Raw genomic sequence first — 23,749 nt, 5'->3', positions numbered from 1 at the left:
GCTGGGGCCGTTCACATAGCGGACTTTTCGCCGATTTGGCCTCGACGACTCGGGAGCGATTTTCAAACGACAAAAGTTGGGGAAAAGTTGGTCCCAAGTATATCATGTTAACAGCACTTAAGGACTATCAGAACACCCCTCGTAACCCACCTGGGAGCAAAGTCAATCTGGTTGACCATGTATCCGCTGTAACACAGCCCCTCAAACCCCACCGCCACGCCCAGCAAGATGACGGCAGTCGTGCGTTGCTCACAGTCCACGAAGCCAACCGCAACCAGGCAGGCCCCTGCTCCCAGAAAGGCTGAAACATTCAGGACGGCAATGATGTATGTGTGTGTGTGTGTGTGTGTGTGTGTGTGTGTGTGTGTGTGTGTGTGTGTGTGTGTGTGTGTATGTGTGTATGTGTGCGGCTTTTCGTGAAAGTTGAGGCGGCACTGTCACGCCCTCATTTTTCAACCAAATTGGTTGAAATTTTGGTCAAGTAATCTCCGACGAAGCCCGGACTTCGGTATTGCATTTCAGCTTGGTGGCTTAAAAATTAATGAATGACTTTGGTCATTAAAAATCTGAAAATTGTAAAAAAAAATATGTTTTTATAAAACGATCCAAATTTACATTCATCTTATTCTCCATCATTTTCTGATTCCAAAAACATATAAATATGTTATATTTGGATTAAAAACAAGCTCTGAAATCTAAAAATATAAAAATTATGATCAAAATTAAATTTTCGAAATCAATTTAAAAACACTTTCATCTTATTCCTTGTCGGTTCCTGATTCCAAAAACATATAGATATATAGCTATTCTGATGGACACGTGGGGGAATTCGGGGGCTGTGATTGGATGGTCTCACACATCCCTTTTCCGATCATCAAAGCATAACGCTACGAAAGTTGGCCATTTTTGCCGATATCCAAACGATATCGGCAATAACAAAGACGCATGGTTCCGGTTTCTTCCACGTGTATAAAGTACACGCATACCTCGCCAGGTTTGTTTCTGTCACTCTGTGACTAGTCGACAGACGATGCCATTTGCTTTGTGTGTGTTTTTGTTGTTGCTTACTGTACATGACATACGTGTAAAATCCAGTTCTTTAACAGGCAACAAACCTTGCAAATTTCCAGAAGCTGCAATCTGAAGCGACCTATCTCGGATTCTAGCAGACGATCTCTCCAAGTCCAATGTTTAACACAAAATCAGCAAACTCTCCTGTCACATAGAACGTCCATTGTATAGTGCAATGTTGAAATGAAGTTACCGGTTTGAAACATTTCGTCGTTTCTTCTGAGACAATCCTTGTTCTCTTATCATCTACAGATTTACCGCTGTCTTCACCACGCGAATTCCCAACAGAAGTCAGACTTTCGAACATACAATCTACGTAGGCAAGCATGATACGTCATGACGTCATATGATTCCTAACATATTGACGTAATGCTGAGCATCCGGTTATCTCGAGTTTTCTCCGTAATACATGTCCGTGGGTTTTTCAATGTTCGGTTATTTCCGTGGCTTCCTGCGGAAAGGGAACCGTCGTCTGCAATCAACGACATGGACCATTCTGGTACATGTCGCTGACAAAAACATGATTCTAACACAGAATTTAATGTCAGAATAGCTATATAAACGCTATTGTGTTTTCATCGTAGCAAAAGGGTCCGATATTTAGACTCGAACAAGTATAATGCGACTCGTCTTCGACTCGTCGGCATTATACTTGTCTCGTCTAAATATCGGGCCCTATTGCTACGCTGAAAACACAATAGCTGTTAATGATATGTTTGGATTAAAAACACGCTCAGAAAGTTAAAACAAAGAGAGGTACAGAAAAGCGTGCTATCCTTCTCAGCGCAACTACTACCCCGCTCTTCTTGTCAATTTCACTGCCTTTGCCATGAGCGGTGGACTGACGATGCTACAAGTACAGTACTCCCCGGTTAACGTCACTACCGTTTAAGGTCACACCTCTGATAACATCAATCAGGGTGTTGGTCCCGACCTAAAGCCTTCTTTGTATGACTAAGAAAACCTCGCTTAGCGTGACCTCGGATACGGGAACACCTCTTTTTAGGTGACCCCCGTTCTGGTCTCTAAATGCAGAAGACCACCGTTTAAGATCAAGCAAAACTGAAAGGAAAAAAATCTCCCAATTTTGCGGCCTTCACAGGGTTTTTTTTCTCCATATGACGTCAAAAGAGAAGTGACGCACAAATCAGATTATTTGGCCCGATTATTTTACCCCAAAGAGAAGGATGAGGAAATCTTTCGCAAATAAAACTTGGAAAATAGTTTCCGCCAAAAAAGTCGTTGAACCAATCAAATTGCCAGTTCGTCATGTCACGTCTGCTTGTTTTCCTGCCGGTTTCCGTGTGCTGCTGAGTAGTGCCAATTTTAGGCCAAAATAAAAGACATTGTTGAAGATTTGAGATATTTGGAAGCTCTCTCTCTCTCTCTCTCTCTCTCTCTCTCTCTCTCTCTTTGGGGCGGGGACGTAGCTCAGTTGGTAGTGCGCTGGCTTTGTAGCCAGTTGGTCGCTATCAGCGTGGGTTCGATCCCCACGTTCGGCGAGAGATTTATTTCTCGGAGTCAACTTTGTGCAGATTCTCTTCGGTGTCCGAACACCCCCGTGTGCACACACGCGCACGAAAAAGATCTCACGTTCACAGCGAAAGTCTCAGGGCTTGGAAAACACGAAGACACGCATGCATCATCTCTCGTCTCCGATTATCATGATCGTATTTCGATACTTTGACGAGACAAACCCAATGCTGATGTGTCGAAGAAGACAGCCACAGCGGGCTTGTTCGAATCAAAGTATCACACCATATCTTCAACGTATTACCAATACCTGTCCCAATATAGACCAGTTGGTCTAAGAGGACGTTAAACCCTAATAGTCAGTCAGTCTCTCTCTTTCGTTCCCCCTCTCTCTCTCTTCTCTCATGGTCTCTGTTTCTGGCTGTCTGTCTGTCTGTCACTCTCTGTCTCCGACCCCTCTCCTCTCTCTCTTTCTCTCTATCTTTGCCCCTCTGGCCATCTCTCTCTTCTATCATGTCTCTTTCTCTCTCTCTCTCTCTCTCTCTCTCTCTCTCTCTCTCTCTCTCTCTCTCTCTCTCTCTCTCTTCCTTTCAATCCCCCCCCTACTCTCTCTCTCTCTCTCTCTCCCTCTTTTTAACTCTATGTCTCTCTCTCCGTCTCCTCTCTTTATCTCTGTCTGACATGATCAGTTAACACAGTTTGTCTGTGTCTCTCTTTCTATGTCTGTCTGTCTGTCTTACCTCACATCCTCTCTCTCTCTCTCTCTCTCTCTCTCTCTCTCTCTCTCTCTCTCTCTCTCTCTCTCTCTCTCTCTCTCTAATGCAGCTGATGGTCTCTGTGTCAGTATGTATGTCAGTGTGTGTCTCTCTCTGGATCTGCCCATTATTACGTCATTGACTTTCAATTGGCGGGAAGTCTTTATGGGGCCCCAAACTAAACTCTGATCTCCTCGGATAAGATCTTTTTTTTTCTACTGAAATTGATGTTATCCGAGGATCGGTTTCCGTGTCCCTCGGATAAGATCACGATTTTTTTTGGTCCCTAGGGGGGTCACCTTATCCGAGGAGTACTGTATACGGTCTTGCTGCGTTGCATTGCGTTCAGTTTCATTCTGTGAGTTCGACAGCTACTTGACTAAATGTTGTATTTTCGCCTTACGCGACTTGTTACATTTGGTCAAGTTTTGACTAAATGTTTTAACATAGAGGGGGAATCGAAACGAGGGTCGTGGTGTATGTGTGTGTGTGTGTGTGTGTGTGTGTGTGTGTGTGTGTGTGTGTGTGTGTGTGTGTGTGTGTGTGTGTGTGTGTGTGTGTGCGTGCGTGTGTGTAGAGCGATTCAGACCAAACTACTGGACCGATCTTTATGAAATTTGACATGAGAGTTCCTCGGTATGATATCCCCATACGTTTTTTTTCATTTTTTTGATAAATGTCTTTTATGACGTCATATCCGGCTTTTCGTGAAAGTTGAGGCGGCACTGTCACGCTCTCATTTTTCAACCAAATTGGTTAAAATTTTGGTCAAGTAATCTTTGACAAAGCCCGGACTTCGGTATTGCATTTCAGCTTGGTGGCTTAAAAATTAATTAATGACTTTGGTCATTAAAAATCCGAACATTGTAAAAAAAAAACATTTGTTATAAAACGATTCAAATTTACGTTCATCTTATTTTCCATCATTTGCTGATTCCAAAAACATATAAATATGTTATATTTGGATTAAAAACAAGCTCTGAAAATTAAATGTATAAAAATTATTATCAAAATTACATTTTCGAAATCAACTTAAAAACACTTTCATCTTATTCCTTGTCGGTTCCTGATTCCAAAAACATATAGATATGATATGTTTGGATTAAAAACACGCTCAGAAAGTTAAAACGAAGAGAGGTACAGAAAAGCGTGCTATCCTTCTCAGCGCAAGTACTACCCCGCTCTTCTTGTCAATTTCACTGCCTTTGCCGTGCGCGGTGGACTGACGATGCTACGAGTATATACGGTCTTGCTGCGTTAACGTTGCATTGCGTTCAGTTTCATTCTGTGAGTTCGACAGCTACTTGACTAAATGTTGTATTTTCGCCTTACGCGACTTGTTGTTAGTATAGTCATTACATTTAGTCAAGTTTTGACTAAATGTTTCAACATAGAGGGGGGAATCGAGACGATGGTCGTGGTGTATGTGTGTCTCTGTGTGTGTGTGTGTGTGTGTGTGTGTGTGTGTGTGTGTGTGTGTGTGTGTGTGTGTGTGTGTGTCTGTCTGTCTGTGTGTCTGTCTGTGTGTGTCTGTGTGTGTGTCTGTGCGTGCGTGTGTGTAGAGCGATTCAGAGTAAACTACTGGACCGATCTTTATGAAATTGTACATGAGAGTTCCTGGGTATGATATCCCCGGATATTTTTTTCATTTTTTGGATAAACATCTGTGATGACGTCATATCCGGCATTTTGTAAAAGTTGAGGCGGCACTGTCACACCCTCATTTTTCAATAAAATGGATTGACATTTTGGCCAAGCAATCTTCGACGAAGGCCGGAGTTTGGTATTGCATTTCAGCTTGGAGGCTTACAATTTAATTGATGACTTTGGTCATTAAATATCTGAAAATTGTAATTAAAATTATTTTTTTATAAAACGATCCAAAATTACATTTATCGTATTCTTCGTCATTTTCTGATTCCAAAAACATATAAGTATGTTATATTTGAATTAAAAACAATCTCTGAAAATTAAAAATGAGACAATGACAAAAGGTGACGTTTTCATGTCAGTATGTCCCAAATGACATCACCAGTACATTTTTCATTCTATCTAATCTGTTTTCGTTCTATTTTTTCTAATAACATGCGTTAACAATTGATTGCCAACTGGAATGGAAGAGCACAAAAAGTGTAACTTGATATGTAGTTTCTCTGGAGGGGAAAACATCTTCCACTTTCATGTCAGTGTGTCCCATGCAACATACATTTGCCAAACAGCTATGTGTACGTAGATTATTTGTTAATGATATAGAAAATACTGATCAACAATTACAGTCAGTTTTCACATTCATTTTCTACCTATTTCTTATTTGTTTATTCTGTTGGCAATGGTGAAATGTCAGCAATCGTGTGTCATTCGGGACAGTAGACATGACACCTGACCTTTTGTCACTGTCTCAAATATGAAAATTATGATTAAAAATAATTTTCCGAAATCGACTTAAAAACAATTTCATCTTATTCCTTGCCGGTCCCTGATTCCAAAAACATATAGATATGATATGTTTGGATTAAAAACAAACTCAGTAAGCTAAAAAGAATAGACATACAGAAAAGCGTGTTATCCTGCTCAGCGCGACCACTACCGCACTATTCTGCATGGCTTGTCGATTTCACTGCCTTTGCCACGAGCGGTGGACTGACGAAACTACGAGTATGTGGTCTTGGTGAAAAAAGCAGTGCGTTCAGTTTCATTCTGTGAGTTCGACAGCTTGACTAAAGGTTGCTATTTCGCCTTACGCGACTTGTGAAAATATATACTGCATACTATATGCTGCAAAAGTTAGGCCTGTTTCACTCGCAAAATGATATCGGTTTGATTGTCTTGAATCCATTTTGAGAGGGATGCAGGGCAGAAAATGCAGAGGGGTACAGTAAAGTACGAGAAGGTCCAACATTTGTGCAATACTTACAGGTAGCCTGGAACACGCGCCGTGTAGCACGTGTGGACAAACATCGCGCACTCACGAAGTCGGCCACGTGACCCCCCAGTGTGGCTGTCACCGCCATCGCCATATAAGGTATGGCCGACAGCACGCCGTTCTGCCACAAAAAAGACAGTGCACATGTCTTTTGGTTTAAACAGTATTCTATTCAGATACAAAGCCACGGAATTCCTGATATAACAATTGAACACAACAAGAATACAGTGGCGGACGATATAGTATTGTATCATCATAACATTTAAACCAATCAAAACTACAAGATGTACTTTCCTCGTCTTGCAACCCATCGTATCTGTCCAGGCGTTGTTGTGGAATAACAGCATCATTTCCCGAAAACACACATCAAAGTAAAACAAAAACCCGGCTGATTTTGAAGAGAGTAGCACAATTTTTGTCGACTTATTTTGTAAATAACAACCATTCTAATCTGTAATATCATAGCAGCAACCAATTAACTCTGCTGCTTGAGCAGCCAGGGTGCTGAAGTTTAGTAGACTGACATTGACACTGACATTGACACTGACACTTATTTTATTGTGTAGGTCGACGACCCATTCACAAACATGGTGAAAAATAGACGTGATTGCAAAAGGATTACACGCGACAATCATGTAAAGGAGTATACAAATACACACACACACAAACAGATCAAAGCTGTTTAACACGCATCCGGCATCCATGTGCTGTGAGCAACAGCATTTACACGTGAACCCGTTTGAGAGAGAGACAGAGAGAGACACAGAGAGAGAGACAGAGACAGAGATACAAAGAGAGAGACAGAAAGAGACAGAGAGATACAGAGAGAGAGACAGACAGACAAACAGAGAGAAGGAGATAGACAGAGACAGACAGACAAACAGAGAGAAGGAGATAGACAGAGACAGACAGACAAACAGAGAGAAGGAGATAGACAGAGACAGACAGACAAACAGAGAGAAGGAGATAGACAGAGACAGACAGACAAACAGAGAGAAGGAGATAGACAGAGACAGACAGACAAACAGAGAGAAGGAGATAGACAGAGACAGACAGACAGAGAGAAGGAGATAGACAGAGACAGACAGACACAGAGAGAAGGAGATAGACAGAGACAGACAGACAAACAGAGAGAATGAGATAGACAGAGACAGACAGACACAGAGAGAAGGAGATAGACAGAGACAGACAAACAGAGAGAAGGAGATAGACAGAGACAGACAGACAAACAGAGAGAAGGAGATAGACAGAGACAGACAAACAGAGAGAAGGAGATAGACAGAGACAGACAGACACAGAGAGAAGGAGATAGACAGAGACAGACAAACAGAGAGAAGGAGAGAGACAGACAGACACAGAGAGAAGGAGATAGACAGAGACAGACAAACAGAGAGAAGGAGATAGACAGAGACAGACAAACAAACAGAGAGAAACAGAGACAGACAGACAAACAGAGAGAAACAGAGACAGACAGACAAACAGAGAGAAACAAAGATAGACAGACAGAAAGATAGAGAGACGGAGAGCGAGAGGGGTAATGAAAAGTCACCTGTTCGATGTCATAGTGCAGCACTTCCTTCATGAAGGTGGGCAGTGACGTCACCAGCGTGTAATGCATCCAGTTGTTACACATGTGAGCAGCCAGGACCACCCACATCGCCTTGGACTTGGCCACCTCTTTCCACGGCACTTTAAACACCTGTAGTCAGTCAGTCAGTCAGTCAATCAATCAACCAATCGGTTGTCACACACGTAAGCATAAGCCAAGCATTTAATAGGCATTTAACAATGTATTTAACAATCCATCAATCAATCTATCAATCATCAATCTATCCATCAATCCATCAATCCATCAATCAGTTGGTTCACTCATGAGCAGCTGGATCCATCCTCATAGCACGCGACTTGGCAATGGAAAAATTCAGAACGGTCAGCCAGTGAGTCAGTTTAATAAGCAAACAGCAATGTTGGGCCATAGTTGAGTAGTCTTTTCTAGTCACAGTGTCATTCCTGCACACACACACACACACACACACACACACACACACACACACACACACACACGCACAAACACACACACACAAAACACACACACACATACACACACACTCTCTCTCACACACTCACACACACACACACCCCCCCACACACACACACACACACACACACACACACACACACACACACACACACACACACACACACTTACCGCGTGAGGGTTATCACCGATGCCGTTGACGATGTAGTTTCTCTCTGCCTCCGTAATACGGGAACACTGGTCTGGCGAATCGGACACCAGCAACCACCACAACGCCAGCCACACGAAACAAGCACCCCCTGGTTACACACAAACAAGTCGCGTTCAGCGATATATCAATTTTCAGTCAATATGTCGGCCTGAAACTAAAAGATCACCTCTAACACACACAAACAAGTCGCGTTAAGCGATATCAATAGTCAGTTAATGTGTCGGCCTTAAACTAAAAGATCAACTTTAACACACACACATAAAACAGCCAACACCAAAACTCCTCCGAGGCTAAACACGTGATCTATCGATAAGGCTTCGATAGCCTAAACCAAAAGGCTGAGACGGGTCCAGCTCGTCTCCGCAAAGCGTGCCAACGTAGTGAATAACTTACCGATTTTCTTTAATTATGAGTACATTATGAATATTTTAAGCAAATCCATTAATGTTTGGATTTCGGAAATGACAAACCATAAAATGAAATCATTTTGGAATCGATTACAAAAAAATATTAATTTTAATTCGAATCGAGATTTTTAATGGTCGAACTCATTAAGTTTCCACGCTGATATGCAATCCCATTGTCCGGATTATAAGTTGTCCTCGAAGATTGCTTGACTAAAATATCAGTCAATTTGATCGAAAAATGAGGGCGTGACAGTGCCGCCTCAACTTTTCACTTCAAGCCGGATAGAACGTCATCAAAGACACTAATCGGAAAAAAAGAAAAAAAAAACAGATCTGGAAGAATATGTATGTACAGTTTCATGCATATCGGTCCGGTAGTTGTGTCTGAAACACTCAACACATTCACAAAGACAGACAGAGAGACAGACACACACACACACACACACACACACACACACACACACACACATACACACACACACACACACACACGTACACACACACACAAACAAACCACATTCACAATCGAACACACACACATACACACACACACACACACACACTCACACACACACACACACACACAAACCACATTCAAACACACACACACACACACACACACACACACACACACACACACACGTACACACGCACGTACACACGTACACATACACCACGGCCAACGTCTCAATTCCCAGTCTGTGTTAAAACATTTTGTCGAAATTTGACTAAATATAAAAAAAAGCGATGAGAACTGACCTGATACGTAGAAGACGGACCCCCAGCCGTGATCAAAGCCGTGCGCACACAGGTAGCCCGAGCAGATGAACGTCACGATGTTGCCCACCATCAAGCCTGCAACAACATTCGGCGGTCAAAAGAGACGTTTTACGGAAATGACTCTGTCAGGATTTTCAGCAGTCTGGAAGAGCCATTTAACTCCGACAATTATTTTACAATGCTGAAGAGTTATTTTGGAAAATCGTCTGTTGTCATTGTCTCTGTACTCAATCAAAGTATAAACGACTTCCGGAAATAACTGTGTGGGATTTGCATTGTTTTTGAAAGTGTAAATATTCTTTATTTTAAACTTAGAGACAAGCTTTCTACATAATCATGCTCCTTGGCAACGTGTTTCAGATACACCCTACGATGTGTGTGTGTGTGTGTGTAGCTCAGTTGGTAGAGCACTGGACTTGTGATCGAAAGGTCGCAGGTTCGAATTCGGGCCGGGACGGACACGGGTCAACTTTATGTGCAGACCCAGAGACGGAAGCCATGTCCCACCCGTGTCATCACAATGGCACGTAAAAGACCTTGGTTATTCTGCCATAAGTGCAGGTGGCTGAATACACCTAAACACGCAGACACCTGGGTAGCGCGACTCCGTTGCTGCTAGCTTTCCACTGGGAAGAAGCGACCCGAATTTCCCAGCGATGGGACAATAAAGTAATGAGAAATGTGTGTGTGTGTGTGTGTGTGTGTGTGTGTGTGTATGTGTGTGTGTGTCTCTTTTTGTGTGTGCGTGTGCATGAGTGTCTGTTTGTGTGTGTGTATGTGTGTGTGAGTGCATGCATGTGTGTGTATGTGTGTGCGTCCGCGCGCGTGCATATGTGTGTGTTTGTGTGTGCGTGCGTGCAAATGTGTGTATGGTAGTGTGTTTGCGTGTGTGCCCGTGCGTACGTATGTGTGTACATGTGCGTGTGTGTGTGTGTGTGCGTGCGTGTGTGTGTGTACCAGTGTAGGTGAAGGAAGCCAGACGGGAGCGCTCCGCAGGCGGGGCCCATCTCCCCCACATGGCGTGCATGGCTGGGAACGACACGCTCTGCACACACACATAGGCTGCTCTCAAAATCCTTATAATATCTTACCATATATATATTACGTACTGCTCGTATGGAACAGGCACAGATACCACAGAACATGTCCTCCAGACATGCCCAACTCTTGCGGACTGATATGCAAATTCTGGCCAGAGATGGTGGACCTGAAAGAGAAAATGTGGGACCCCGTGGAGTCTATGCGGCGAACTACAACCTTCATCACATCAACAACCTTGACAGTCTAGCGTGGCGACGGGAACTACAGACTTCATCACATCAACAACCTTGACAGTCTAGCGTGGCGACGGGAACTACAGACTTCATCACATCAACAACCTTGACAGTCTAGCGTGGCGACGGGAGCTACAACCTTCATCACATCAACAACCTTGACAGTCTAGCGTGGCGACGGGAACTACAACCTTCATCACATCAACAACCTTGACAGTCTAGCGTGGCGACGGGAACTACAACCTTCATCACATCAACAACCTTGACAGTCTAGCGTGGCGACGGGAACTACAACCTTCATCACATCAACAACCTTGACAGTCTAGCGTGGCGACGGGAACTACAACCTCCATCACATCAACAACCTTGACAGTCTAGCGTGGCGACGGGAACTACAACCTTCATCACATCAACAACCGTGACAGTCTAGCGTGGCGACGGGAACTACAACCGTCATCACATCCACAACCTTGGCAGTCTAGCGTGGCGACGGGAACTACAACCGTCATCACATCCACAACCTTGACAGACTAGCGTGGCGACGGGAACTACAACCTTCATCACATCAACAACCTTGACAGTCTAGCGTGGCGACGGGAACTACAACCTTCATCACATCAACAACCTTGACAGTCTAGCGTGGCGACGGGAAAGCAGGAAGAAGAACATTATCGACAGCCCATCATTAATTTGATAACGCCGTTTGCTCGAGGTATCCTTCCTGAAATGGGATACACCTCAACATTCTGTAGACATACCTTTGAAACACGACAGGGCGATTTTTTTGTGCACACACACACGCACATACACACACACACACACACACACACACACACACACACACACACACACACACACACACACACACACACACACACACACTGAAGTGAAATCTCTGACGTCAACAGCAAAGCAGTTCGAGAAGACGTCATCAATGCGAATAATGACGTCACATAAAAGTCCTGTCACTTCTTATGTACATGTCTCCCGAGTGAAGGACAAAGAATGTCGAGAAAAAAAGCTCAGCGACTTCGTCCAATCAGCAGAGAAAAATGTCTCGTTAGGTGATTGTCAGGCTGTGCATGTTTCGGTATCGTATTTCATTAAAATCAAACTATCCAGCGACACAGACTGTGCGTCCACTCACCGAGGCGATGCCCATGATGACCCTGAGACCGTAGACATACTTGTAGTCTCGGCGAGCCAGCTCCGGAAGCAGCACGGTTGCCACGGCAACGATGGTCATGCTGATTCCCAGCACCCTCTTGCCGCCGAACTTACCAGCCAGCCATCCACCTGGAATCTGCATCACCAGGTACCCGTAAAAAAAGGAGGAGAGGATACTGGACTGTATACCCTTGTTCCAGTCAAACTCTCCCTGCTGTGAACACACAATGGACATGACAGTATTAGTACCTTTCAATGTCAGTTGCGGAGAGCTTCACGTTTTAATCTTTCCTTTAGTTATCATCCCAGGAAGATATTATTCTGAAATCAGGGTGCACTGTTGAATAATTATGCAGGGTGACTTGAAAACAATGCAACGCTTAACAATGCTAATATCTTCAAAATCTGTTGACAGAATTACTTCTTATTTGGCTTACGTTAACTTTAGTGTATGCACGACCAGACCGCAAAGGTGCCTGCAGCGGCATTGCGCGATGGGGAAGATCACATTGCAATTAACCTAACGATGATGGCGTCATTTGTGAGCCGGGATTTACTGTTGGGAGGACGATGGCTCAATTTCTGAGCCGGGATTTACGGTTTGGACGACGTTGGCACAATTTGTGAGCCGGGATTTACTGTTGAGAGGACGACGGCTCAACTTTTGAGCCGGAATGTTCTGTCAAATTGGTTAGACCGCTACAAGCTACAGATCCAAAATAATCCCAGACCTCCTTTGACGAGGACGAACTGTCCGAGGTTCCACAAGTAGAGTTATCGGTCGTGGTGTTGGTGGAGTTGTCGGCCTTGACCATGCAGACGATCGCCACACTCATGTTGACTCGCAGCGAGTACACGAAGAAGAAGCCCACGAAAGCTATGAAAGCAAGCCGCCATCGCTCCGAGCACAGGATGAAAGGAACTGGAAAAAAGGTATGAAACCAGATAACCAAACAATAAGTAAGCTAGTATTAATGCATAAATACAATAAATGAATAAATTATAAATACAAAAATACAAAAATAAATAAAAACTAAAAAAAAGATCAATACATACTTGCAACGCTCACGTTAACTGACAGTGAGTAGACTAAGATTAGGAAGACGGATTCTGTCAGCTTGCACGTACATTTAAATCAGTAATCAGTAATCAGTAATCAGTAATCAGTAATCATGATCGACTTCATGTGTAGTAGTACTTGTAACAATAATTGTGTACCACTTTTGTCCAGCCAGTTACATGCAGAAGACAGAGGCCTCTTCTATTCCCTGCATGGTCATAACACACGGTGGAACATATGATTTTTCGCACGCACGCACGCACGCACGCACACACACACACACACGCATGCACGCACGCACACACACACACGCACACACACACATGCATGCATGCACACATACACACACACACACACACACACACGCATGCACGCACGCACACACACACACACACACGCACGCACACAAACACACACATAAACACACATACACACACACACACACACACACACACACGAACGCAATCTCTCTCTTTCTCTATATCTCTCTCCCTCCCCCTCTGTCTCTCGCTCTCTCTCTCTCTCTCTCCCTATCTCCCATCCTCTCTCTCTCCACCCCCCCCCCCCCCCTTCTCTATCTCTCAATTTCATTTTCTTCCCCTCCCTTCTCTCTAGTACAAATTGTCACGACCCACCTTTGTAAGGATTGTAAGTATGTTTCTCATCGACGCCCAGTAACTTACCAACAGCCATCGCTAACACAACACCTCACAGTTCGCACGACGGTCAAATAATATGCAGCAGTTCGCTGATTGTTTCTGTCAGTTCAAGGCTTTGTTTTGGCCTTCTTTTCTTTTGCCTTGGTTTTTATTATATATTTGGTCAAGTTTTGACTAAATATTTTAACATCGAGGGGGAATCGAAACGAGGGTCGTGGTGTATGTGCGTGTGTCTGTCTGTCTGTGTGTGTGTGTAGAGCGATTCAGACTAAACTACTGGACCGATCTTTATGAAATTTGACATGAGAGTTCCTGGGTATGAAATCCCCGAACGTTTTTTTCATTTTTTTGATAAATGTCTTTGATGACGTCATATCCGGCTTTTCGTGAAAGTTGAGGCGGCACTGTCACGCTCTCATTTTTCAACCAAATTGGTTGAAATTTTGGTCAAGTAAACAACACTTGTATTGTGTTTGTTTGCTTTTTGCAGCGGATAGGCGTATGTCTAGTTTTGTGGAAAATGCATTTACTTGAAACTAAATTTCATTCAATTTACTTTAATACAGGTAGACCCTTTTCTGCCTATCTTTCTGCCTATCTTAGAATATAATCTCAATCCAATCAACATACACATACTTCAATAGTATCATTTTACTAAATTACACAATAATACAGTAGTCATTCAAGTAATATACACCTAAAGAACAAGAAGGGCACAGAATGCGTATGAAATAAGCATTAGGTTTTCTGTTTTGTCCCTTTATACAAGCATAACATATGAATAACTTGAAACTAAAAACTGGTTGTATAATGCCTCAACTTAAAATATATTACCATGCAAATCAATTGTTTGTTGTGGAGGAGAATTAACCAGTGTGTCCCTGTGTTACATAGAACGGCTGAAATGAATCCCTTTTTTAACTTCAGAGTCACTCGGGTCTTGGTTACACAAAGTTCATGTTAAGTTCGTATTTAGATACGACTAAGACATAGATCGACATTTGCCTGTTGTAAGTTCGTATTTAGATACGACAAAGACATAGATCGACATTTGCCTGTTGTAAGTTCGTATTTAGATACGACTAAGACATAGATCGACATTTGCCTGTTGTAAGTTCGTATTTAGATACGACTAAGACATAGATCGACATTTGCCTGTTGTAAGTTCGTATTTAGATACGACTAAGACATAGATCGACATTTGCCTGTAGTAAGTTCGTATTTAGATACGACTAAGACATAGATCGACATTTGCCTGTTGTAAGTTCGTATTTAGATACGACTAAGACATAGATCGACATTTGCCTGTAGTAAGTTCGTATTTAGATACGACTAAGACATAGATCGACATTTGCCTGTAGTAAGTTCGTATTTAGATACGACTAAGACATAGATCGACATTTGCCTGTTGTAAGTTCAAGTAATATACACCTAAAGAACAAGAAGGGCACAGAATGCGTATGAAATAAGCATTAGGTTTTCTGTTTTGTCCCTTTATACAAGCATAACATATGAATAACTTGAAACTAAAAACTGGTTGTATAATGCCTCAACTTAAAATATATTACCATGCAAATCAATTGTTTGTTGTGGAGGAGAATTAACCAGTGTGTCCCTGTGTTACATAGAACGGCTGAAATGAATCCCTTTTTTAACTTCAGAGTCACTCGGGTCTTGGTTACACAAAGTTCATGTTAAGTTCGTATTTAGATACGACTAAGACATAGATCGACATTTGCCTGTTGTAAGTTCGTATTTAGATACGACAAAGACATAGATCGACATTTGCCTGTTGTAAGTTCGTATTTAGATACGACTAAGACATAGATCGACATTTGCCTGTTGTAAGTTCGTATTTAGATACGACAAAGACATAGATCGACATTTGCCTGTTGTAAGTTCGTATTTAGATACGACTAAGACATAGATCGACATTTGCCTGTAGTAAGTCCTCATAGTGTCGCGTAACTGACACGCAGCGCATGCTTGTTCCTTTTCAACGTTATTTATCTGCCAAACTAAACACGTGCATCGTCACTCCACCGCCCGTGGCAAAGGCAGTGCCAGTGAAATTGACAAGAAGAGCGGGGTAGTAGTTGCGCTTAGAAGGATAGCACGCTTTTCTGTACCTCTCTTCGTTTTAACTTTCTGAGCGTGTTTTTAATCCAAACATATCATATCTATATGTTTTTGGAATCAGGAACCGACAAGGAATAAGATGAAAGTGTTTTTAAATTAATTTTGTTAAAACAATTTTGATAATAATTTTTATATATTTAATTTTCAGAGCTTGTTGTTAATCCAAATATAACATATTTATATGTTTTTGGAATCAGCAAAGGATGGAGAATAAGATGAACGTAAATTTGGATCGTTTTATAAAAAAAAATATTTTTTTTACAATTTTCCAATTTTTAATGACCAAAGTCATTAATTGATTTTTAAGCCACCAAGCTGAAATGCAATACCGAAGTCCGGGCTTTGTCGAAGATTACTTGACCAAAATTTCAACCAATTTGGTTGAAAAATGAGGGCGTGACAGTGCCGCCTCAACTTTCACGAAAAGCCGGATATGTCGTCATCAAAGACATTTATCAAAAAAATGAAAAAAACGTTCGGGGATTTCATACCCAGGAACTCTCATGTCAAATTTCATAAAGATCGGTCCAGTAGTTTAGTCTGAATCGCTCTACACATACACAGACACACACACACACACGCACACACGCACACACACACGCACATACACCACGACCCTAGTTTCGATTCCCCCTCGATGTTAAAATATTTAGTCAAAACATCTTCCCGATGTGTTTTTCAAGCAAAAATTAAAATAATGTCTCTCCGACAACGTTTAGAGTTTGGCTTATCTGTCAAAATCACGTTTGAGATGTCCGTGTTTGAGTTAGCTATTTTTTGACAGAGTTTGGCTTATCCAAATTATAGATAGTCTTACAAAGAGGGGGTCTGGCGGGGAATTGATTTTGGTTTTGAGATATCCGATTTTTTTGCTTAAGCGTGTTTCGTTCAGGCGAGTGCGGCTGTACACACATTTACGCAATCCAGTAATGGGATGTAGACGCAGCTCATTACTTTAGATTATTTGAATTCGTCAGCTTTCGACGGACTGGTAATACTCACAAGAAGGCCGGCATGGCTAAATCCCCCTTTGACATTTGAATGACATTGACCCTGAAAGGTCATAATATGTAGACTTGGGGGCACAACGAGACGTGGGCCCAATGAGACGGGGACCCAACGAGACGAGGACCCAACGAGACAGGGGTTCAATGAGACGGGGGCCCAATGAGACGGGGGCTCAAAGACATCTTGCCGTTTCATAGGTGTCGTTTGTCTTTAACTGCTGCTTGTGAACGATGCCCGACACAGTCTCTGTGCAGTACCTCTTAAGTGAATATGAATGACATATATGTGTTTATTACTTTGCTTGATTGCTTGCTTATCGGTCAGTGTGTTTGTTTGTTTGTTTGATTGTTTATTATTTGTTTTTCGTTTTGTTTAATTTTAAATGATCGCACCAGAGTCGACTGCTGTGAGAAGTGAACTATCAGACAGTGTTGCCTGGCCTTCTGATCATGCAGCTTTTAACGACACCATCTTTAAGATGATACATCGAAAGGGAAACTACAATCTGTGCTAGTATACTTTAGTTTACCGTGGACTGTATACGTGTGTCAACAGAGATCTGTCAGATCGTCAGTAGGTCGCCATGAACACACAACTATTACACTCTCACTATCAGAGGGCAACTAACCCTAACCCTAACCCTAACTTTGTTTTGCCATTAACAAGGAGAGAGATTTTTATTCCATAAAAGTTTTGTTCTATTTTATTTTGTTATTATCTATTTATTTAATTCAAGTATGGTGTACTTATTTTTATTATTATTATTATTATTATTATTATTATTATTATTATTATTATTATAATTATTATTATTTTCTTATATTTTTTTTGAGGGGGGGGGGGGGGGGGTGGGTGATTTTGTGTATTCAGTTTATTCATTGATTAATTTATCCAATGATTTACTTATGTAAGTGTGCATCTATCTATCTTCATAAATCTAGTAAAATAGTACGCTACTTTGTAAGTTAGTTAGTTAGTTTGTTAGTTAATTAGTTAGTTAGTTAGTTAGTTAGTTAGTTAGCTAGTTAGTTAGTCAGTTAGTCAATTAGTTAGTTGTTAGTAAGTTAGTTCGTTAGTTAGTTAGTTATGGTTAGTTAGTTAGTTAGTTATTTGTTAGTTAGTCAGTTCGTTAGTTAGTTAGTTAGTTAGTTAGTAAGTTCGTTAGTTAGTTAGTTATGGTTAGTTAGTTAGTTATTAGTTAGTTAGTTAGTTAGTCAGTTAGTAAGTTAGTTCGTTAGTAAGTTAGTTATGGTTAGTTAGTTAGTTAGTTAGTTATTTGTTAGTTAGTCAGTCAGTTAGTTAGTTAGTTAGTTAGTTAGTTAGTCAGTTAGTAAGTTCGTTAGTTATTGATTCATTTATGATGTATTCCTTAGCTTTTTGTTTTGCTTTTTTATTTCGTTTTAGCGGAGAAATGGTGGCAAAGTATTTTTACAATGATGCTGGTAAACGGCATTCAATGTATTTGTTTCTTCCACTGCCGTAGAGGATACGGGGAAACTAATCAACTGCATGCATGCGTGCGCCAAGTGAGATAAAAAGATACACCATGCAAGCACAGCGTGTTAGTCGCAATCAGGCATACAGCAGAAAGTTGGTCGGTTGGTTGTTTAATGATTGTTATCTTCCTTACAGGCTCTATTACTACATGGGACTGATGGAAGTTTGTGTCCTTGCCTCAAAACTAGTTTCGTTTAGGTTTATCACAGTAACAATGTAGAAACTATCAAAAGCATCATATCTTTTTTGTATATCTGTTTCTTCAAATCTTGTTAACGAATCTTGATCTCCTTTAAACAGATACAAATCTGAACGGGGGGACATCCCGAAATAAAACCGTCAGAGTTTCTGCAATGTAGTGTTCGTCTCAAATTTCTTCTTCGTCCACACACTTGCTAAGGACGAGTTCAACGCTCCAAGGTTCGTCAAATCCCAAAGACTATGGTGGACACAGAGGACGGGTTAACAATGCAAAAAACAGACGAAAAAAGATATATTACCTTTTTCAGAGGTGTCGGCCTTCTTGACATCCAAAGAAGATGACTTTCCAGACGCCATAATGCCGGTTACCAGAATGCGGCCAGTGGACAAAAACAGTACTACAGCACTAGACCGCTGCTTGGCAAATCACAATGATGAAACAGTATTAATCCAGCAAAAACAAATCAGTTTTCCACATTCCCGAAATGTTTGACAGAAATTGAAGTTTCCGATGACTGACATGGGCTCAGTGAAGTGAGCGACAAACAAGTTAACGTGTCCTAAACCCAACTGCAAAAGCGTGTCAACGTTAGTTTGGATATGTCACATGTTTCACCTTGACGTCAAAAGCAGAACCTGTTATGTCTTCACTGCATGTACTGTAAGAGTAGAAATACAAAGTAAGTGACATTTTAAAGATACAATCCTTCTCATGTTAAAGGACCACTCAGCCTCCGAAAAACGGTTAGCCTCACCGTCTGAGATGAGGCCAGGATAAGACCATCACTCCACTTGGTCAATTACCACAAAATCAACATCCTGATTATTTGCTGTGGAGAGTTGGAATTGTTTACGACATAAATTCCTTTAAAAAAAACAACGTGTGTGCACAGAGAGCACCCATGCTGCTTAGTTGTAGTATATCATTTTACGTCTGACGATCCAGTCATAGTATATCATTGTATGTCTGACGATCCAGTCATAGTATATCATTGTATGTCTGACGATCCTGTCATTACACGTAATGACTAGAGATTTTAGTCATTACACGTAATGCCTGTATGAAACAGTCATTACACGCAGTGACTAAAACTTTAAGTCATTTCATGTAATGACTGATTTCCCTTATTGACTGCAACATATACATGACCAAGTGGAGAGATGATCACGTCTTATCCCATGCAAAAGCTTCACCAGATCTGAGACGGCAAGGGTAACTGTTTTCCTAAGGCGGAGCGGGCCTTTAACATCAATGTTCACAAACACAATTCTGCTCAGGCTTTTACACAGGATAAAAGCATCTTTCAACCTAAACACGAGCCGAACATAATTATACAGCTTCGTCGCATCCCTTGCAGAGTGGGAATGACTTGTTGAATCAATGACTTACGACATCGATTACACAAACCAAGACGTCTCTTTTGGAAAGAATAATCTCTGACGTCAATAGCCAAACGAAGTTCAAGAAGACGTCATAATGCGAGTAACGGCTTGACGTACCAATCTGCATGACTCCTGATAAACTGTAAAAGAATTTCGAGAATACAGTTTGTCGAAGTTACTTAGTCGTGTCAGCAGTAGACAATCACTTGTAAGGTCATCGCTAGGCTGTGCATGTATTGGTGTCATACCTCATTAAGTCTTGGTGTCATACCTCATTAAGTCTTCAAGTGACACCTAGTCAATCTGTTAGTTTCTGATCGTGCAGACTGGACATGTTTTGTTGAGTTAGTTTTGTAACACGGATGTCAATCGACACATAGCAACACTATTTCTTGTTCGTGTGTGAGCAAGTGAAATTATGCTCTTATCTCTGAGAATGCATTGGCAAGAACAACACGTCACGCTCATAAGATAATTGTAGCTATGTCATTGTTTGATGTTTTGAGAAAAACGCCAAAACAATTTCTTTGGTTTCTGAACAATCTGCCTATCTCATTGTAGTTATAAGTTGCAAACTGCCTATCTCGAGAGGTGACAGCTGATAAACGTGAGATAAAGAGCAGACAGCAACATTTTCAATCAGGAAAACTCCATAACAACCCACAAAGAGCGTTTGCATACTTTCACATTCTCAAAACAAGTCTTCCTGTATCATAAAGAAAAAGTGCCTTACTCAAGAAACGAGATCGGCAGTTTTGCTTACGTTACCGTGGCAATGGTTTCTGATGGTCTGAGAGTTTGTACTCTTTAACACATGATAGATACGCTTCCAGTAGCTTCCCCTGTAGGTTTACTACAGAAATGCCTAACACTGAGATATGTATTTTTCTTATGAGCGTGACGATACAACAACAATAACAACACTTTATTGTCCATTAGAATGTTACATACCAATGGAAAATGTTCTTTGACACACCCTGCCTGCCTGTAAACGATTATAACGAACATTTACTACGTATAATTACGACATTCGCTGATAGGACAACAACAAATAAAACAGGTTCACATATATAATAATCAATCAATCAATCAATCAATCAATGAGTCTTATATCGCGCATATTCCGTGGGTACAGTTCTAGGCGCTCTGCAGTGATGCCGTGTGAGATGAAATTTTATACGGCCAGTAGATTGCAGCCATTTCGGCGCATAATTACCTTTCACGGCCTATTATTCCAAGTCACACGGGTATAGGTAGACAATTATTAACTGTGCCTAAGCAATTTTGCCAGGAAAGACCTTTTTGTCAATCGTGGGATCTTTAACGTGCACACCCAATGTAGTGTACACGGGGGGAGGTTCGGACACCGAAGAGAGTCTGCACACAAAGTTGACTCTGTGAAATAAATTTCCGCCGAACCTGGGATCGAACTCACGCTGACAGCGGCCAACTGAATACAAATCCAGCGCGCTACCAACTGAGCTATATCCCCGCCCCATACCAACAAGCATACCTCTCATATTACCAATAACACTGAACCAAAGTGCTGTCATCATATAATGAAATAACGGATACAATCATTCTAAATAAGGGCATAAGCTTTTATATCTATCACTATCAAATATAGTATCGCACTATATTTAGCCTCTCTTATCACTGGAGCAGACATGTGTTTTCCGTTGAAAATAAGCGTGTGCACAGAAAGGAGTTTATCTTTAACAGACAAGATCGAGACGATATCTTAATCATGCTTCGGTTGAAGATAACTCGACATCGCATAACGTGTTCTTATGTCCTTTACAAACGGTTATCTCAATGGAAAAGCTATCAAACTCACTTTTTAGTCCTATGCCTTATCGTGTAGTGAGATACATTATCTGGTCTCCCTTAACCCTCACACAGTGCTTCTGGTTGACATCCATTTCAGATTGTGTGTATGTTTCTACAGGCATACTGAGTTATGTTTTGAGTTGCTCGTGTATGATCCGACGCGTGTATGTTTGTACAGGCATACTGAGTTATGTTTTGAGTTGCTCGTGTATGATCCGACGCGTGTATGTTTGTACAGGCATACTGAGTTATGTTTTGAGTTGCTCGTGTATGTTCCAACGCAAAAACAGCCAGCCAGCCAGCCAGCCAACCAGCCAGCCAGCCAGCCAGACAGACAGACAGACAGACAGACAGACAGAGTAATGAAGATCAGACTCGAAGATTCCAGTCTCCACATATTTACCGTCAAAGACAGACAGACGGACATATAGAGCCTAATGAAGATCAGACTCGAAGATTCCAATCTCCACATATTTACCCTCAAAGACAGACATACAGACATACAGACAGACAGACAGACAGACAGACAGACAGACAGACAGACAGACAGAGTAAAATAGAACAGACTCAACGGTTCCACATCTTCACTTTCAAAGTCATTCATTCTCTACGATTGCCGGTTTTAACTGGCCGACCAGGTTGTATTGTTTGATTCACAAAAGTGGGGCGCAACTCTTCCACATCGCTTGGAAATCATTACATAATTCCTAACATCGTCTATACCCTTGACAAGGTTTCTCAAGGACAATCAAATATACATGTTTGTTCTGTGAATGACGGTGTAAAAGAGGAGCTGTTGGCAGTGTAGCCCCCTACATCTTCAACCTAGGCCTTGACCAATATTCACAAATCTCGATCTCAGGCCCACGCGTTCGTCAGCCCCATGTTGCTGTCTATCCCGTCATCCGCAATACAAGCTGTTATCATCAAATATCGCCGTGTCATAGTCGGGAAAGTATGTGACACCAATCTTGTTGTTCCGATGACATGCACGGCCGTGTTTCATGCACTCAATGCCGACAACCGCGTGAACACGTTGACTCATATCACCAGTGTACTGACCTATTTTGCGACCTTCTGGTTCTCGATAAACAAAAAGACAACACAACAAAAAGCTCATCCTGCCTAACTGCAGCCCTCTTGTTTGTTTTCTTCTTTTGTATGCGTAAACAACAGAAAGGAGTTTTGGTAAATTCTTCATCACATTGTCGGCAGCTTGTCGCTGGCTTCTCTGTTTCTTCATCACATTGTCGGCAGTTTGTCGCTGGCTTCTCTGTTTCTTCATCACATTGTCGGCAGCTTGTCGCTGGCTTCTCTGTTTCTTCATCACATTGTCGGCAGCTTGTCGCTGGCTTCTCTGTTTCTTCATCACATTGTCGGCAGCTTGTCGCTGGCTTCTCTGTTTCTTCATCACATTGTCGGCAGCTTGTCGCTGGCTTCTCTGTTTCTTCATCACATTGTCGGCAGCTTGTCGCTGGCTTCTCTGTTTCTTCATCACATTGTCGGCAGCTTGTCGCTGGCTTCTCTGTTTCTTCATCACAGTGTCGGCAGCTTGTCGCTGGCTTTTCTGTTTCTTCATCACAGTGTCGGAAGCTTGTCGCTGGCTTCTCTGTTTCTTCATCACATTGTCGGCAGCTTGTCGCTGGCTTCTCTGTTTCTTCATCACAGTGTCGGCAGCTTGTCGCTGGCTTCTCTGTTTATTCATCACATTGTCGGTAGCTTGTCGCTGGCTTCTCTGTTTATTCATCACAGTGTCGGCAGCTTGTCGCTGGCTTCTCTGTTTCTTCATCACATTGTCGGCAGCTTGTCGCTGGCTTCTCTGTTTCTTCATCACATTGTCGGCAGCTTGTCGCTGGCTTCTCTGTGTCTTCAT

General features: G+C 41.9%; 2 protein-coding genes across 5 annotated transcripts in view; both read right to left on the bottom strand.

The window, feature by feature from the left end:
* LOC138977969 (sialin-like) overlaps positions 1-20,465 on the bottom strand; it is a 27,371-nt gene extending 6,906 nt beyond the window's left edge. Inside the window, exons 1-10 of one of the 4 annotated variants that reach the window (XM_070350573.1) lie at positions 20,295-20,465; positions 18,963-19,322; positions 12,831-13,021; positions 12,080-12,313; positions 10,616-10,703; positions 9,638-9,733; positions 8,432-8,559; positions 7,772-7,921; positions 6,214-6,343; positions 151-301 (exon numbers count right to left, since the gene is read on the bottom strand). In XM_070350573.1, coding sequence (XP_070206674.1) covers positions 151-301; positions 6,214-6,343; positions 7,772-7,921; positions 8,432-8,559; positions 9,638-9,733; positions 10,616-10,703; positions 12,080-12,313; positions 12,831-13,021; positions 18,963-19,020 — 1,226 coding nt within the window. In that variant the 5' untranslated portion in view covers positions 19,021-19,322; positions 20,295-20,465. The other 3 variants (XM_070350575.1, XM_070350576.1, XM_070350577.1) reach the window with 3 other exon arrangements.
* LOC138979120 (uncharacterized abhydrolase domain-containing protein DDB_G0269086-like) lies at positions 19,311-23,749 on the bottom strand. The gene is made up of 2 exons (XM_070351930.1): positions 23,081-23,749; positions 19,311-19,322 (listed from the first exon to the last, which is right to left on the bottom strand). The coding sequence occupies exons 1-2, from the start codon at positions 23,747-23,749 to the stop codon at positions 19,311-19,313; spliced, it is 681 nt and encodes a 226-aa protein (XP_070208031.1).

Source organism: Littorina saxatilis, linkage group LG10, assembly GCF_037325665.1.
Source record: "Littorina saxatilis isolate snail1 linkage group LG10, US_GU_Lsax_2.0, whole genome shotgun sequence".
In the NCBI taxonomy this organism is placed as follows: domain Eukaryota; kingdom Metazoa; phylum Mollusca; class Gastropoda; order Littorinimorpha; family Littorinidae; genus Littorina; species Littorina saxatilis.
This window is presented reverse-complemented; position numbering and strand designations above follow the sequence as displayed.